The sequence below is a fragment of the Rhinopithecus roxellana genome, chromosome 16 (genome assembly GCF_007565055.1).
Source record: "Rhinopithecus roxellana isolate Shanxi Qingling chromosome 16, ASM756505v1, whole genome shotgun sequence".
Classification (NCBI taxonomy): Eukaryota; Metazoa; Chordata; class Mammalia; order Primates; family Cercopithecidae; genus Rhinopithecus; species Rhinopithecus roxellana.
The window spans coordinates 8932984-8947496 of record NC_044564.1 but is presented as its reverse complement, the minus strand read 5'-3'; the positions used below and the strand labels follow the sequence as shown (position 1 = coordinate 8947496).

At 59.6% G+C, this 14513-nt stretch overlaps 2 protein-coding genes across 3 annotated transcripts; both read left to right on the top strand.

The window, feature by feature from the left end:
- On the top strand, positions 1–13956 carry NDOR1 (NADPH dependent diflavin oxidoreductase 1). Of its 2 annotated transcripts, none has more exons than XM_030919624.1 (14): positions 1–232; positions 552–629; positions 7020–7117; positions 8289–8387; positions 8471–8572; positions 8707–8916; positions 9111–9232; positions 9339–9559; positions 9637–9744; positions 10091–10205; positions 10343–10489; positions 10583–10701; positions 10778–10872; positions 10956–13954. In XM_030919624.1, exons 1-14 carry the CDS (start codon positions 98–100, stop codon positions 11098–11100), a joined length of 1794 nt encoding a protein of 597 aa, XP_030775484.1. In that variant the 5' UTR covers positions 1–97; the 3' UTR covers positions 11101–13954. The 2 variants fall into 2 exon arrangements, with proteins under 2 accessions (XP_030775484.1, XP_030775485.1); XM_030919625.1 differs by having other exon boundaries at positions 14–232; positions 601–629; positions 10956–13956.
- Positions 12581–13956, top strand: LOC104669770. The gene has a single exon (XM_030919630.1). It carries the CDS (start codon positions 12825–12827, stop codon positions 13188–13190), a length of 366 nt encoding a protein of 121 aa, XP_030775490.1. The 5' UTR covers positions 12581–12824; the 3' UTR covers positions 13191–13956.
- Positions 13957–14513: the final 557 nt, after the last annotated feature.

Here is a 14513-nt window from a genome sequence, read left to right as displayed (position 1 = left end):
TCCGGTCGATGGCGGAAGGTGGAGCGGTCCCTGTATCCCGACCGGCGGGATCTGTCTTCTAGTTCTTGGTCTCCGACCTGGAGCCGGTCGCATTCAGATGCCGAACCCGCAGTTTCTGGTGCTCTTCGGCAGCCAGACAGGCACGGCTCAGGATGTGTCGGAGAGACTGGGTCGCGAGGCCCGGCGCCGGCGGCTTGGCTGCCGGGTGCAGGCCCTGGACTCCTACCCGGTGGTGAGGGCTCGCTAGGGCCTCGGCGTGGGGGACGAGCAGGGCTGGCGTGCCCGCCTCTCGGGGTCGTCGACCCAAAAGGCGTCGCATTATCTCTGAGAGCGGGTCTTTCCCTTATGGCGGATTTAGGGAAAGGGGAGGCTTGGGAAGAGTAGTTCGGTTTAGCACTCGGAGGAAGTTGGAACCTGGAAAGAAGATGGTCTGGCCGCTCACATAAACCCCTGTCATGTCAGCCTGAGTGAAGGAGAAGGGGGTCAAGTTTTGGGAAGGACGCCCAGTCCTTACAGCCGGAGGTCTTACGTGTGTGTGTCTTTTTGTTGAGGTGAATCTGATTAACGAGCCCCTGGTGATATTTGTTTGTGCAACTACAGGCCAAGGAGACCCCCCTGACAACATGAAGGTAAGGCTGGCCTGATGTGGCTCCTCAGATCCCTGCCCTCGACCCTCACCCTGTTTTCATTGCCTGGAGTCTAGGTGCAGTCAATAGCTCTCCTCTATCTAATGCACCTTCAGGGGTGGATTCGAGAGGACGTCCGTGAGTGGAGCTGGGGGCTCCAGTTGCTCTCTCTAATAAACTTTTCATAGCCACTAAATAGCCTTATTATCCATTTTAACCTTTCTTATCTTTCCAGGGCTATCTATATGTGCATCTAGTCTGGGTTTTGTATGTATTTCTAGACTGTATGACCCTCAGGGAACGTTGCTGGATTCTCTGACCATCTTTTAGGCACGTATTCCATTCCTGGCACAGTCTGGTGCTGGGGATCCAGCTGTGAACCCAGCGCCATATTTCCATCCTGGCAGAGTTCATACTGTAGCAGAAGCACCTAATGGGCAATGACAGTGCCAGCGAACACCTGCAGCTGGGGAAAGTAGCATATGTCACAGGAGCACTGATAAGGGGCATCGAGCCTTATCTCACCCAGCCTTGGGGCCCAGGCAGAGGTTTCTGGAAGAAAAGAGTGTAAACTGAGGCACGGAAGAATGCATGAGGGCTAGTCAGGCACAAAGGAAGAAGGAGCAGTCTGTGCAGACGAAAAAGATTATTTGGCTTGTGTGAAAAGTGAAAAGCAGCTCAGGGTGGCCAAGCTGAGGAGTGCACTGGGGCAAGAGGGGAGGAGAAGAGAGGCAGGAAGCCAGGCCCAGTCCAAAGAGCCTGAGTAACCACAGCAAGGCAGATGGGCTTGAAATGAAGGGTTGTCGGAACTGTAGGGGTGACCCAGTCATGTTCCTACGCTAGCAAGACCGCCACTGGTCAGCAGGAGAGCAAGAATAATGCCATGAGATGCACAGGATAGGCAGGAGATGCTACCGGTCTGAGCTAAGGTGGTGGCAGAAGATAGAAGTGGACACGTTGCACGGGTGTTAGGAAGAGAGAGACCCCGGGACATGGAACAGACCCGAGAGGTCGAGCAGAATCAAGACAGGGATTTGGGCTCTGGATGGGTGGTTGTTCCATCCACAGAAATAAGAGAACACAGTGGGACTAGGTGGTTGTGCAGGAAGCGAACCTGGAGACATTGAAGTGGAGAAGTGCAGTAGGACTAGCGCTCCAAGGAAGATCCTGGGGCACAGGGAGGTAGGTGTTGAGATAGCCACAATACAGAAGTGTGAGAAGAGGAAGCTCTTCTCTCCCCACAGGACAGGCTGCGCAGAACGTTAGAGCCCAGGAGGGCAGGAGAGTGACCAAGCAGCTAGAAGAGAGGGTGCAGCATCCCTAAGGAGAGGCCTGAGGAGTAGGTGTTCCAGGAAGGGCTCCGGCATGTAAAGCTTCACAGAAGTCGAATAAGATAAAGCCTGAGAGGAATCCATGGGATTTCTTGGCAAAGGGATTGTTAGTGATATCAGCAAGAGCAGCTTCAGTGGTTCATGGGGAGACAAGCCAGATTACAGGAGATCAGCAACTCAGTGAGTGAGTGGAGAGCACCTTTTTTTTTTTTGAGACTGAGTCTTGCTCTGTCATCCAGGCTGGAGTGCAGTGGCATGATCTTGGCTCACTGCAAGCTCTGCCTCCTGGCTTCACGCCATTCTCCTGCCTCAGCCTCCCGAGTAGCTGGGACTACAGGCGCCCACCACCATGCCCGGCTAATTTTTTTTGTATTTTTAGTAGAGATGGGGTTTCAGCGTGTTAGCCAGAATGGTCTCGATCTCCTGACCTTGTGATCCACCCGCCTCAGCCTCCTAAAGTGCTGGATTACAGGCATAAGCCACCACGCCTGGCCGAGAGCATCTTCTAAGAATGTCTTGAGTGTGGGCTGGGTGCAGTGGCTCATGCCTGTAATCTCAGCACTTTGGGAGGCCGAGGCAGGCAAATCACAAGGTCAGGAGTTCGAGACCAGCCTGGCCAACATGGTGAAACGCGTCTCTACTAAAATTACGATTAGCTGGGCATGGTGGTGCGTGCCTGTAATCCGAGCTACTCGGGAGGCTGAGGCAGGAGACTCACTTGAACCAGGGAGTCGGAAGTTGCAGTGAGCCGAGATCATGCCACTACACTCCAGCCAGGCGACAGAGCTAGACTCCGTCTTCAAAACAAAACAAAACAATCCCAGCACTTTGGGAGGCCGAGGCAGGGGGATCACAAGGTCAGGAAATCAAGACCACCCTGGCCAGCATGGTGAAACCCCGGCTCTACTAAAACTACGAAAACTATCTGGATGTGGTTGCACATGCCTGTAATCCTAGCTACTAGGGAGGCTGAGGCAGGAGAATCACTTGAACCAGGGAGTCGGAGGTTGAAGTGAGCCGGGATCGGCCACTGCACTCCAACCTGGGCAACAGAGCAAGACCCTGTCTCAGAAAAAAAAAGATGAGAGAAACCTGGCATGTTTTCTGTTTTTTGTTTTGAGATGGAGTCTTGCTGTGTTGCTTATACTGGAGTGCAGTGGCACGATATCAGCTCACTGCAAGCTCCGCCTCCTAGGTTCACGCCATTCTCCCACCTCAGCCTCCCGAGAAACTGGGACTACAGGTGCCCGCCACCACGCCCAGCTAATTTTTTGCATTTTTTAGTAGAGACGGGGTTTCACCGTGTTAGCCAGGATGGTCTCGATCTCCTGACCTCGTGATCCGCCCACCTCAGCCTCCCAAAGTGCTGGGATTACAGGCGTGAGCCACCGCGCCCAGCCGAAACTCGGCATGTTTAATCGCTGGCAGGGGAGAGACGGGAGAAAGAGGCTGAAGACTTGAGTAGGGACAGCAGGGGATGTGCAGCGGCTGAAGGGAGAGCTGAGCGTAGGTCAAGGGATCTCAGATAGAGTGGGATGGAAGAGAAGGGGGTTCAGAGTGGAGCACAGGCAGGGGAGGGGAATGGTGGGATAGGGAAGCCCCAGAGCATGGGAGAGGAGAGAGACTGGGGCTGGGCTGGGCATTCAGTCAGCCAGTGGCGGGAAGCTGGTGCTCATGCTGGGACTCAGGTCAACAAGGAAAGGAAGAGTCCCAAGTATGGGCACCCACAGAGAAGACCAGGAGTTGGAGGGGGCAGCTAACGCCCACAGCAGGAACTGGGGGCTCCTTGAAGAGGCCATGGACCCAGAACCCATGGGCTTGGAGACAGGAGCGAGTCTTAGTGGCTATCCATAGCGAGACAGGAGGACCCTGGCTCCTTGCCAATGATGCTGTAGGTGAGGCAGGTGCCCCTTGCAGCAGACAGGAGAAAACAGGAACCACAGTCAAAGGCTGAGTGACCAGGTCCCTGCCTATCTGGTGAAGAAACCCACGGGGCGCCGGGCAGTGGCTTACGCCTCTAATCCCAGCATTTCGGGAGGCCGAGGCGGGTGGATCACCTGAGGTCCGGAGTTTGAGACCAGCCTGGCCAACTTGACGAAACCCCATCTCTCCTAAAAATACAAAAAATTAGCTGGGTGTATTGGCGCACGCCTGTAATCCCAGCTACTCAGGAGCCTGAGGCAGGAGAATCTCTTGAACCCGGGAAGCGGAGGTTGCAGTGAGCTGAGATCGTGCCACTGCACTCCAGACTGGGTAAAAGCAAATGCACCACAGAGAACCACACCCCATCCGAGGAAGGACCCGCATAACAGGTAGAGACGGGCAGAGGCCGAGGCAGCAGTGGATGTGACCTCCATGGGGCAAAGGCAAAGCTGGAGACTCAGGAACAGGAAACGGTTCTTTCTGTTTCTCTTTTTATTTTCTCTCTGGAGACAGAGCTCGCTCTGTTGCCCAGGCTGGAATGCAGTGGCGCAATCTCAGCTCACTGCCCTCTGACCTTGCAGACTCGGGTGATCCTTCCACGTCAGCCTCCTGGGCAGCAGGCACTGTGGGTGCACACCACCACATGCAAGTAAATTTTTTTTGTATATTTTGTAGAGATGGGGTCTCAAACTCCTGGGCTCAAGCAGTCTGCCGGCCTCGTCCTCCCAAAGTGCTAGGTTTGCAGGTGTGAGCCGCCGCACCTGGCCAGAAATAGTTATTTAAATGGACATGAAAAAACTTTAAAAGATTAGAAGAGGCTGAGTGCAGTGGCTCAAGCCTGGAATCCCAGCGCTTTGAGAAGCCAAGGTGTGGGAGGATTGCTTGAGCCCAGGAGTTTGAGACCAGCCTGGGCAACATGGCAAAAGCCTGTCTTTACAAAAATAAATAAATAAAAAATTAGCTGGGCGTGGTGGCACACACCTGTAATCCCCACTAGAGAGGCTGAGGTGGGAATATTGCTTGAGTCCAGGAGGTCAAGGTTGCAGTGAGCTGTGATTTCAAGACTGCACTCCAGCTTGGGTGACAGAATGAGACCTTGTCTCAGCAACAACAACAAAAAAGGCTGCGGTGGCTCACGCCTGTCATCTCAACATTTTGGGAGGCCGAGGTGTGTTGGGCGCGGTGGCTCACGTCTCTCATCTCAACACTTTGGGAGGTTGAGGCAGGTGGATCACTTGACGTTAGGAGTTCCAGACCAGCCTGGCCAACATGGTGAAACCCTGTGTCTACTAAAACTACAAAAATTAGCCAGGCATGGTGGCACGCGCCTGTAATCCCAGCTACTTGTGAGGCTGAGGCAGGAGAAAGACTTAAACCTGGGAGGCAGAGGTTGCAGTGAGCTGAGTGCGCCATTGCACTCCAGCCTGGGCTACAGAGTGAGACTCCATCTCAAAAAAAGATGAGAAATCCTAGAAAGTATGACAAAAAGCAACATAGAAAATGGAAGGAAGCGGCCGGGCGCGGTGGCTCAAGCCTGTAATCCCAGCACTTTGGGAGGCCGAGACGGGCGGATCATGAGGTCAGGAGATCGAGACCATCCTGGCTAACACTGTGAAACCTCGTCTCTACTAAAAAATACAAAAAACTAGCCGGGCGAAGTGGCGGGCGCCTGTAGTCCCAGCTACGGGAGGCTGAGGCAGGAGAATGGCGTAAACCCGGGAGGCGGAGCTTGCAGTGAGCTGAGATCCGGCCACTGCACTCCAGCCTGGGCGACAGAGCGAGACTCCGTCTCAAAAAAAAAAAAAAAAAAAAAAAGAAAATGGAAGGAAGCAGATACCAGAATTCGAAGATCATTCCAGTGGCCTCAGAATGAGAAGACAATGGTGAAGAGGAAGTTATGCAGGAAAGTAACGATGTCCAGAGCTAGGTCTGCAGCCAGAGAGCCCCATGCCCAGGAAGGGCCCTGCTGAGAAGGAAAGGGCTCCCCTGGGGCATGTCATTGTGGGGTTAGCCTCTGGGGACAGAGTGCCCTACCCACCCCAAGGGCGGGTGGGGCCCTGGCTTTTCAGCGGTGGTGCCAATCCCAGGACAGACCCAGCCACATGCCAGTTGAGTGAGGAAAAAGTCACAGAAACGAGCTCTCTGGAACCCTTTTCTTGGGAAGGAAGTTAACCAAAGGGAGCAGGGAAGATCCTTTTGGGATTCAGGAAGCAAGGGTGTCTCAGCAGCAGGGCGCTAGGGAGGCTCTCGGGGGCAAGAGGCTGGGTACATTTGCTTGCACAACATGGCCCAGAGAGGCAGCTGATGAGGCAGTGAGTTCCCGGGAGGCCAAGGGTGGGCCAGGGCCAGGGTCAGAGCTGTGGGCTGACAAAGCCAGGGCCTCTCTGTCCACAGAGGGGCCTGGGGCCCCTACTCTAGCCTCCATGCTTGGCCATGGATAGGGGAGGTGGGTGGGTGGTGAAGACAACACACACAGGCCACCTGGGATCCAGGTAGGGAGGGGGCAGTAGGCTCTTTGTCGGGGAGAGGGGTCCTCCGATCAAGCTGGGAGGCCACCGTGGAAGGCAGGGTGTGGAACCAGAGGATCGGGACCCTGTTGGCTCGAGGTCTTGCAGCCACCGAAGGAGGAAGATGTGTCTCAGCGACACTGGAACCTCAGAGGGCTGGGTGTGAGGGCCCCAGAGACACTAGGACCTCAGAGGTCCAGGTGTGAGAGCCTCTGGTACAGACCCATTGAGGGCGCGGAGGCCCATGCTTTTGCTGGGAAATGACAGGTGGAGGTGAGGGACTCCTGGGGCGGTGGACAGTTTGGAGACGAAGTGCAGAGCTGCTCGTGGCAGCTCAGAGCCTGGGGCAGAGGAGGGTGATGTCCCAGGAAGGGAGCCCTACACAGGCCCAGAGTCCACAGCAGGCTGTCCGGCTCCCGTGGGCAGGGTGGGCCCTGGTCTCCCCAGGCCCTGGACCAGCCCTGCCTCCCAGTGCCCGTCATCCTGCAGGCTGGACCCGGGCCCTGCCGTTTGGTCAGATAGGTCCAGTTCCATTCTGCCCCCTGCCTGTTCCCCTGAGACCGTCCTCTCGCTCCCTGTTGTGGGGCTGGCCTAGAGGTTGAGGACTCTGACTCAGTTTCCTCCGGCTGTAGAACTTCTGGAGGTTTATATTCCGGAAGAAGCTGCCCACCACCGCCCTCTGTCAGATGGAATTTGCCGTCCTGGGCCTCGGGGACTCCTCATACACCAAGTGAGTAGGGGATGGGGCAGTGGGCGGACGGAGCAGTTCTGGGGGCCAAGCAACAGGTGTGCTGGCAGAGGGCAGAGACCAGCTTCCAGGGTCGGCCCCTGCAGGCCACAGGGCCCTTGCGGCAGTGCTGGCTTCTCGTCCACAACGCTCCCTGGTGAGCACCCCAGGCTTCACGCTGCGGGGAGGAAACGGGAGCAGGCAGGGTGGCAGAGGGCTGGGCTCAGAGCCACGCTGATGTCACACAGGCCAACCTGGCACCGGTCCCCACTTTTACAAAAAGGTGTGCTGTGAGGTGTTCACGACTTCAAGCCTGGAGGAGGACCCTGTACGCTCCTGCCACCCCAGAGGCCGCCTCTGCCTTTTCTCCTGGGCATTTTCACAGTGCTTCTCTGCACCCTGAGCAAGGAGTAGTGTGTTCAGTGTGCAAACAGCATCTTTAGACCCCACAACAGAGAAAACCCTGACTGTCCACGTAGGGCCCAGGTCCGCTGAGCACTGAGCATCAAAAGCTGTGTGCGTAGCGGGGTGTCAGTCACTTCAGATGAAAAACGGAACAGGAAGATCAGAGGCAGCCGCCACCCCGGTTCTGCCAGGAGGTTTTGTTCCATGCATGATGTAGTTCCGTGCGCGACATAGTTTCATGTGTGATGTAGTTCTGTGTGTGACGTTGCTCTGTGTGGGATGCAGTGTTCGTTCAGGCGAGGGAGGGAGCCCGGCTGCTGATGGCGTTCCCAGGGAGGAGCGTGACCCGGAGCCAGTCATGCCTCTCGGAACCAGAGTGAGAAGTGAAACTGACCCCTAAGAGGATGCCTGGCTCTCCCCAGCACAGAGTTTCTTAGCTGAGGAGTGACCCACACCATGGCTGGGGGCCTGCAGGCATCAGCTGCCTCAAGTCCCTGCCCAGGAATGAGGGCCCATCAGTGGGATGAGACCGCACGCTCCCACCCACACAGGCTCGTTCTCCGCCAGCAGAGGACCTGCTGCTTGGGGCCCTGGCGCTGCCTTGATCTCAGCAGCCCTTGGCATGTGGAGGCCCTGCCCCCTCCTAGGGTGCAGCCAGTGGGGAGTGTGTTTTCCACCCGAGGAAGGCCCTCCCCCAGCTCCACTCTCTTGGGTTCCACTCTGCCTGGGCACCACTCTCCGCCCAGGACCAGCCTCACTGTCTCCACAGGTTCAACTTCGTGGCCAAGAAGCTGCACCGACGGCTACTGCAGCTTGGGGGCAGCGCCCTCTTGCCCGTGTGTCTAGGCGATGACCAGCATGAGCTGGGGTGAGTCTGCGGGCGTGGTACCCACCTCCACAGTCTGGCCACACGCTGGGTCCGCTCAGGCCAGCACACATGCTCCCTCCCAGGCCCGACGCTGCTGTGGACCCCTGGCTGCGAGACTTGTGGGACAGGGTTCTGGGTCTGCTCCCACCGCCTCCGGACCTCGCCGAGATCCCTCCTGGAGTCCCGTGAGTGTGGGCCCCAGGTCACCCACAGGCACAGCAGACCCAACCCTGCCTGGGGTCCTTGCCCTGGGTCCCTCCCGTGTGGGTGGGCAGCCCCTGGGGAGGGGTCCTGGTCTGATGAGCATGCCCTCCCACAGCCTGCCCTCCAAGTTCACCCTGCTGTTCCTCCAAGAGGCGCCCAGCACGGGCTCTGAGGGGCAGCGGGTAGCTCACCCCGGCTCTCAGGAGCCCCCGTCAGAGTCGAAGCCCTTCCTAGCACCCATGATCTCCAACCAGAGAGTCACTGGCCCCTCCCACTTCCAGGACGTTCGGCTGATTGAGTTTGACATCTCGGGCTCTGGCATCAGGTGAGGCCTGAGCACGGCCCAAGACACCAAGAAGGCGGTGGGGACTGCTGGGGACCGAGGAGGGCACGGTGAGGTGGGCTGTGGGTCTAGGGTTCAGGGGAGGTCAGGCTGGGCTGCAGAGGATGGCTTCCATCCAGGGCCCTCAGCATCCTCCCCGCAGAGTTCCCACAGCCCTGGTGGCTTCTTCCATACAGTTTTGCTGCTGGCGATGTGGTACTGATTCAGCCCTCCAACTCAGCTGCCCATGTCCAGCAGTTCTGCCAGGTGCTGGGCCTGGACCCTGACCAGCTCTTCACGCTGCAGCCACGGGAGCCAGGTAAGCCCGGCCTCAGCCACCCTGACTCTCTGCCCTCTCCCGTGTCCTGGACCCCTACCCCAAGGGCCCCGCCGCAGCCCACGGAGACCTGCCGCTCACCCTGCAGATGTCTCCTGCCCCACGAGGCTGCCCCAGCCCTGCTCCATGCGGCACCTCGTGTCCCACTACCTGGACATCGCCAGCGTGCCTCGCCGCTCCTTCTTCGAGCTCCTGGCCTGTCTATCCCTCCATGAGCTGGAGCGGGAGAAGCTGCTGGAGTTCAGTTCTGCCCAAGGCCAGGAGGAGCTCTTTGAATACTGCAACCGGCCCCGCAGGACCATCCTGGAGGTGAGGTGGGCGGGCGGCAGGCCCAGCCCCTGAGGCTACAGCCACGCTACAGCCACCCTGAGACTCTCTTTGCCTAGGTGCTCTGTGACTTCCCGCACACAGCTGCTGCCATCCCTCCCGACTACCTGTTGGACCTCATCCCTGCTATCCGGCCGAGGGCCTTCTCCATCGCCTCCTCGATGCTGGTGAGGGGCCCAGTGGGTAGAGCCCAGGACTAGCCCTGGGAAAGCTGGGACCGCGGCTGTGGGGCTTTGTAGGCAGGGGCTGCTCTCTGAGCAGTTGACGTTCCCCCACTTGGACTGCCCCTGGGGGAGGTAGGTGGGGCCCATGGCCCAGGCACAGGTGAGGGCAGCCTTGTTCCTCCACTCCCACCCCCGCCGTCCTCCCCAGGCTCACCCCTCACTGCCCCTGCCATCCTCCCCAGGCCTGGCCCTCACCCCCCCCCACGCCGTCCTCCCCAGGCTCACCCCTCACCTCCCCCACCGTCCTCCCCAGGCTCACTCCTCACCCCCCCCACGCCGTCCTCCCCAGGCTCACCCCTCACGGCTGCAGATCCTCGTGGCTGTCGTGCAGTTCCAGACTCGCCTCAAGGAGCCCCGCCGGGGGCTTTGCTCCTCCTGGCTGGCATCCCTGGACCCTGGGCAAGGTGACCCCTGCTCCCAGGGTGGGGGCTGTGGGCCAGTATCCCCTTCTCTCCCATGCTCACGCAAATGCTGGGCTAGGGCCCTAGCAGATGAAGCACAGGTCTTTGATCCTCTTCATGCCATTTCCCTCCTGCAATAGGTCCTGTCCGGGTGCCCCTCTGGGTGCGGCCTGGGAGTCTGGCCTTCCCGGAGACACCAGACACCCCCGTGATCATGGTGGGGCCTGGCACTGGGGTAGCCCCCTTCCGAGCAGCCATCCAGGAGCGTGTGGCCCAGGGCCAGACCAGTGAGCACCCAGGGTCCCAGGGCAGGGTTGTGGCTGGGGCTCCCCAGCTGAACCTCAAGGACCTGTGGCCAAAAGCACCCTGCATTTCCCTAGGAAACTTCTTGTTTTTTGGCTGCCGCTGGCGGGACCAAGACTTCTACTGGGAGACGGAGTGGCAGGAACTGGAGACGCGGGACTGTCTGACCCTTGTCCCTGCCTTCTCCCGGGAACAGGTGTGTGTGCTCAGGGGCTGGGAAAGGAGGGGAGGGGGCTCAGACTCAGCTGTCAGCCCTGTTCTCTGCCCTACAGGAGCAGAAAGTGTATGTGCAGCACCGGCTCCGGGAGCTGGGGTCGCTTGTGTGGGAACTGCTGGACCGCCAGGGTGCATACTTCTACCTGGCAGGGTGAGCTGGCCTTGGTGCAGCAGGAGTGGGCCCAGCCCCTGAGTGCCGGGCCTCACTGAGCCTTCTGCGACCTACCCCTCCAGCAACGCCAAGTCCATGCCAGCGGACGTCTCGGAAGCCCTGATGTCCATCTTCCAGGAGAACGGCGGACTCTGCAGCCCTGATGCAGCCGCATATCTAGCCAGGCTCCAGCGGACACAGCGCTTCCAGACCGAGACGTGGGCCTGAGGCCCGAGGCTGCCCGTACCCGCTCTGATGGCCATCCTCCTGGGAGCCTAGGAAGGCATCCACGAGGGAGCTCCTGGACAGCAGCCGTCGTCCTCTCAGACCAGCCAGCTGGTCCTCTGGGAACAGCCAGCTCCCGAGCACAGCAACACTCCCGTTGACTCTGGATCCCACCCTTTGAACCCTGACCCCACTGCAGCCTCTGCCCAGCCAGCCCTCCCCTCCTCCCACACCCTGACAGTGAGCTGTGTCCTCGTCCCCCCTACCCCCTTCCCAGTCAAGGTGGTGGCCTGGGCCTCTTCACCTCACCAGTGAAGTGACCCAGGACAGCATCAGCAGCCCCATGGGCACCAGGGGTGGCATAGGGCACCCATGAGGCCGTGCTGCGCTCCTCTGCCCTGGGGCCACCTCGGCCGCTGCAGCCTGCCAAGCAGCACATTCCAGTCACTGCCCCCGCACCTCCACAGGGCTCAGGCTGTGCTCAGACGCCACTAAGATGCCAGCTCCCTCAGAGCAGTGAGGGTGTCCCAGGCCAGAGCAGCCTGTTCTCTCCTGGTCCCAGAAAAGCCCTTGCAGTAAATGGTGGCCTTTGAGTGGCTGCCTCTAGCACAGGCTTCTTTCCTCTAGCTCCTCCCGGTGCCCTGGGTGCTGGGTGCTGGGTGGGTAGGTGCCATGGTGTAGCCTTGCTGGGCTGCCTGTACCCCAGTGGCCTCTGCAGCTCTTCTGTCTGTCTCTAATGTGATATCCGCCCTGACTGCCTCGTTCTCAAGGGCTTGGTGGGTCGGCTAAGGTCTGATCGCCAGGACCAGGTTCTGGGCAGGTGCTGGGAAGGTGTAGCCAAGCCATCCGTCAGTCCCACCAGGGAGCCGAGGCTGCCGGAAAGAGGAGCGGCGGGAGGGGGCGCGGTAGGTGCAGCCCCGCCCCTGGGAGGGGTTTTAGGCACTGGGAAGGAAAGTCCTGTTGGAGGAGTCCAGTGGCTGTTCACACCCGCCTCGCTGTCTCGGAGTCTCTATCTGTGGTCGGCGGGTCGCTGGCACAGGACTAAACATGGCTGAGGCTGGGTTCCAGCCAGATCTGACTGGGGACGGCACCGTGTGGGCCCAGGATCCACCCAGAGCAGGCCGGCCTTGCTGGGGCCCCAGTAAAGTCCAATTCCAGTGAGGAGAGCCAGCCGGGAGGTCAGTGCCAGAGCCCTGGTGGAGCCCAGACCCTGCTTCCCCTTGAGGGCTGCCCCTGTTGCCACCCTGGGGTCCCTGCCCTCCTATCCTGACTCCTGCCCCAGGGCCACCACCCCTGAACTGTGCCCTGGGGCCCCCACCCTCCACCCGGCCGACTCCAGCTCTGGGCCTGTCAGTCCACCTGGACCTTTTCTGGGCTTTGAGTGCCTGGACCCTGTGTGCCAAGTGCCAGCAAGTGAAGGGAATGACCTTGGGCCCCCCCAAGGTGCCGAGACTCCAGCCAGTGAGCCCCTGCTGGGGGCCGTGGCTGTGGAGGGTGCCTGGGCCCTTCCAACCTGGAAGGAGGAGGGGAGAGAGCAGGCAGCGGGGCAGGGGGAAGAGGAGGAGTGCCCAATCTGCACAGAGCCCTACGGGGCCGGAGAGTACCGCCTGGCCCTGCTGAACTGCGGCCATGGCCTGTGTGCGGGCTGCCTGCACAGGCTTCTGAGCTCGGCCCCCAGTGCCGACCTGGGCCGGGTGCGCTGCCCGCTATGCCGTCAGAAGACGCCCATGCTGGAGTGGGAGATCTGCCGACTGCAGGAGGAGCTGCTACAGGCCGACGGGCCCTCACACCAGCCCCGCCGAGAGACCCCTGCACCCCAGCACCGCAACCCTGGGCCCTGGGGCTCCCTGGAGCACCGCTACCAGCTGCGCTTCCTGGCAGAGCCCGCGGGCGGCCGGGGCTGCCTGCCCTTCCTGCCCTGTCCACCCTGCCTGGGTGCCCGGCTCTGGGCCCTGCGGGAACGGGGACCCTGTGCCCGTCGCCTGGTGCTGCTGAGCCTGCTGGCCCTTGAGCTGCTGGGGCTGCTGCTGGTCTTCACGCCGCTCGTGCTGCTGGGGCTGCTTTTCATGCTGCTGGACCGCTCTGGCCGCTGAGCAGAGCCCAGGACAACCCTGATGCCAACAGGTCAGGGGGCCCAGACTGACCCACGTCCCCATGCCTGGGTGCTGTGAGGCCTGATGACCAGGCTGAAAAACCCAAGGTTGGGTCCAGGGCAGTGGCCTTCAATCAAGACCTCCTATTGCTGAACCCACGACCAGGACTACCCAGGATCCTGACCCTGCCAGAGTCCATGGCTGCACTGCTGCCCAGACACTAGCTGAACCCAAGGACACTGGTGCCCAAGGACAGCTTCTGGAGGAGGCTGGCCCAGCAGGAAGGTCTGCGAGCAGTGCCCCATTCACCCTGCAGTAGTCGGGCACCATACTGGCCACGGGCCGATGCTGGCCACACTTCCCCCTCCAAGGGCCAGCCAGGCACAGCAGGCATGAAAGTGAACAGAGATACAGCAACGAGTTCCTTGGAGAGGGCAGGGACTCCGCCCACCTTGTGTTCAGATAAGGGCCAGTGCATGTCTCTGAAGGTCAGGCCAGCCGCAGGAGGGGCCCATGCTGTGAAAATTCAGCCTGCAAAGGCTCCTCTCCCCACCTGTTCAGGCCCGGACCAGCCGGGGGTCGGCGCTGGCCTTTGTTGCAGGGGACAAGAGCCCACCCAGACCTTGGAACATAAGCACTAGGCCCAGCTCTGCCTCTGCACACCCTCATGTCACCACGCCTGGGATGGAGACATCGGTGGCCCAGCGAGAGATGGAGCACTGAGCCTCAAACGTGAAGCAGCTTTCAATAAACCAGCTCCTGGGGATGCCATTGTTACTGCTTGTCTTTGTTACCCCCCATTTTCACCATCTGGGAGGGCTCCTTTTTTTTTTTTTTTTTTTTTTTTTTTTTTTTTTTGAGACAGAGTCTCACTCTGTTGCTCAGGTTGGAGTACAGTGGCACGATTTCTGCTCACTGCAACCTCCACCTCCTGAGTTCAAGCAATTCTCTTGCCTCACCCTCCTGAATAGCTGGAATTACAGGCATGCGCTACCACACCTGGCTAATTTTTTTGTATTTTTAGTAGAGAAGAGGTTTCACCACGTTGGCCAGCCTCGTGTTGAACTCCTGACCTCAGGTGATCCATCCGCCTTGACCTACCCAAGTGCTGGGATTACAGGCGTGAGACACCACACCCAGCCTGGGGCGGGCTCTTCCTCACACACAGGTGGTCCAGGTGCCAGACAGGAGGTGCTGGGTCCTTCTTCCCCTACCTCCCTCTCAGCCAGTCTTTGTCCCTAACCCCTGCACAGATGCCCATAGACAGATGCCCCTTACAACCTTGGAAGACCCAGGTGGGTGCTCAGGGCCAGGTGGACGCCA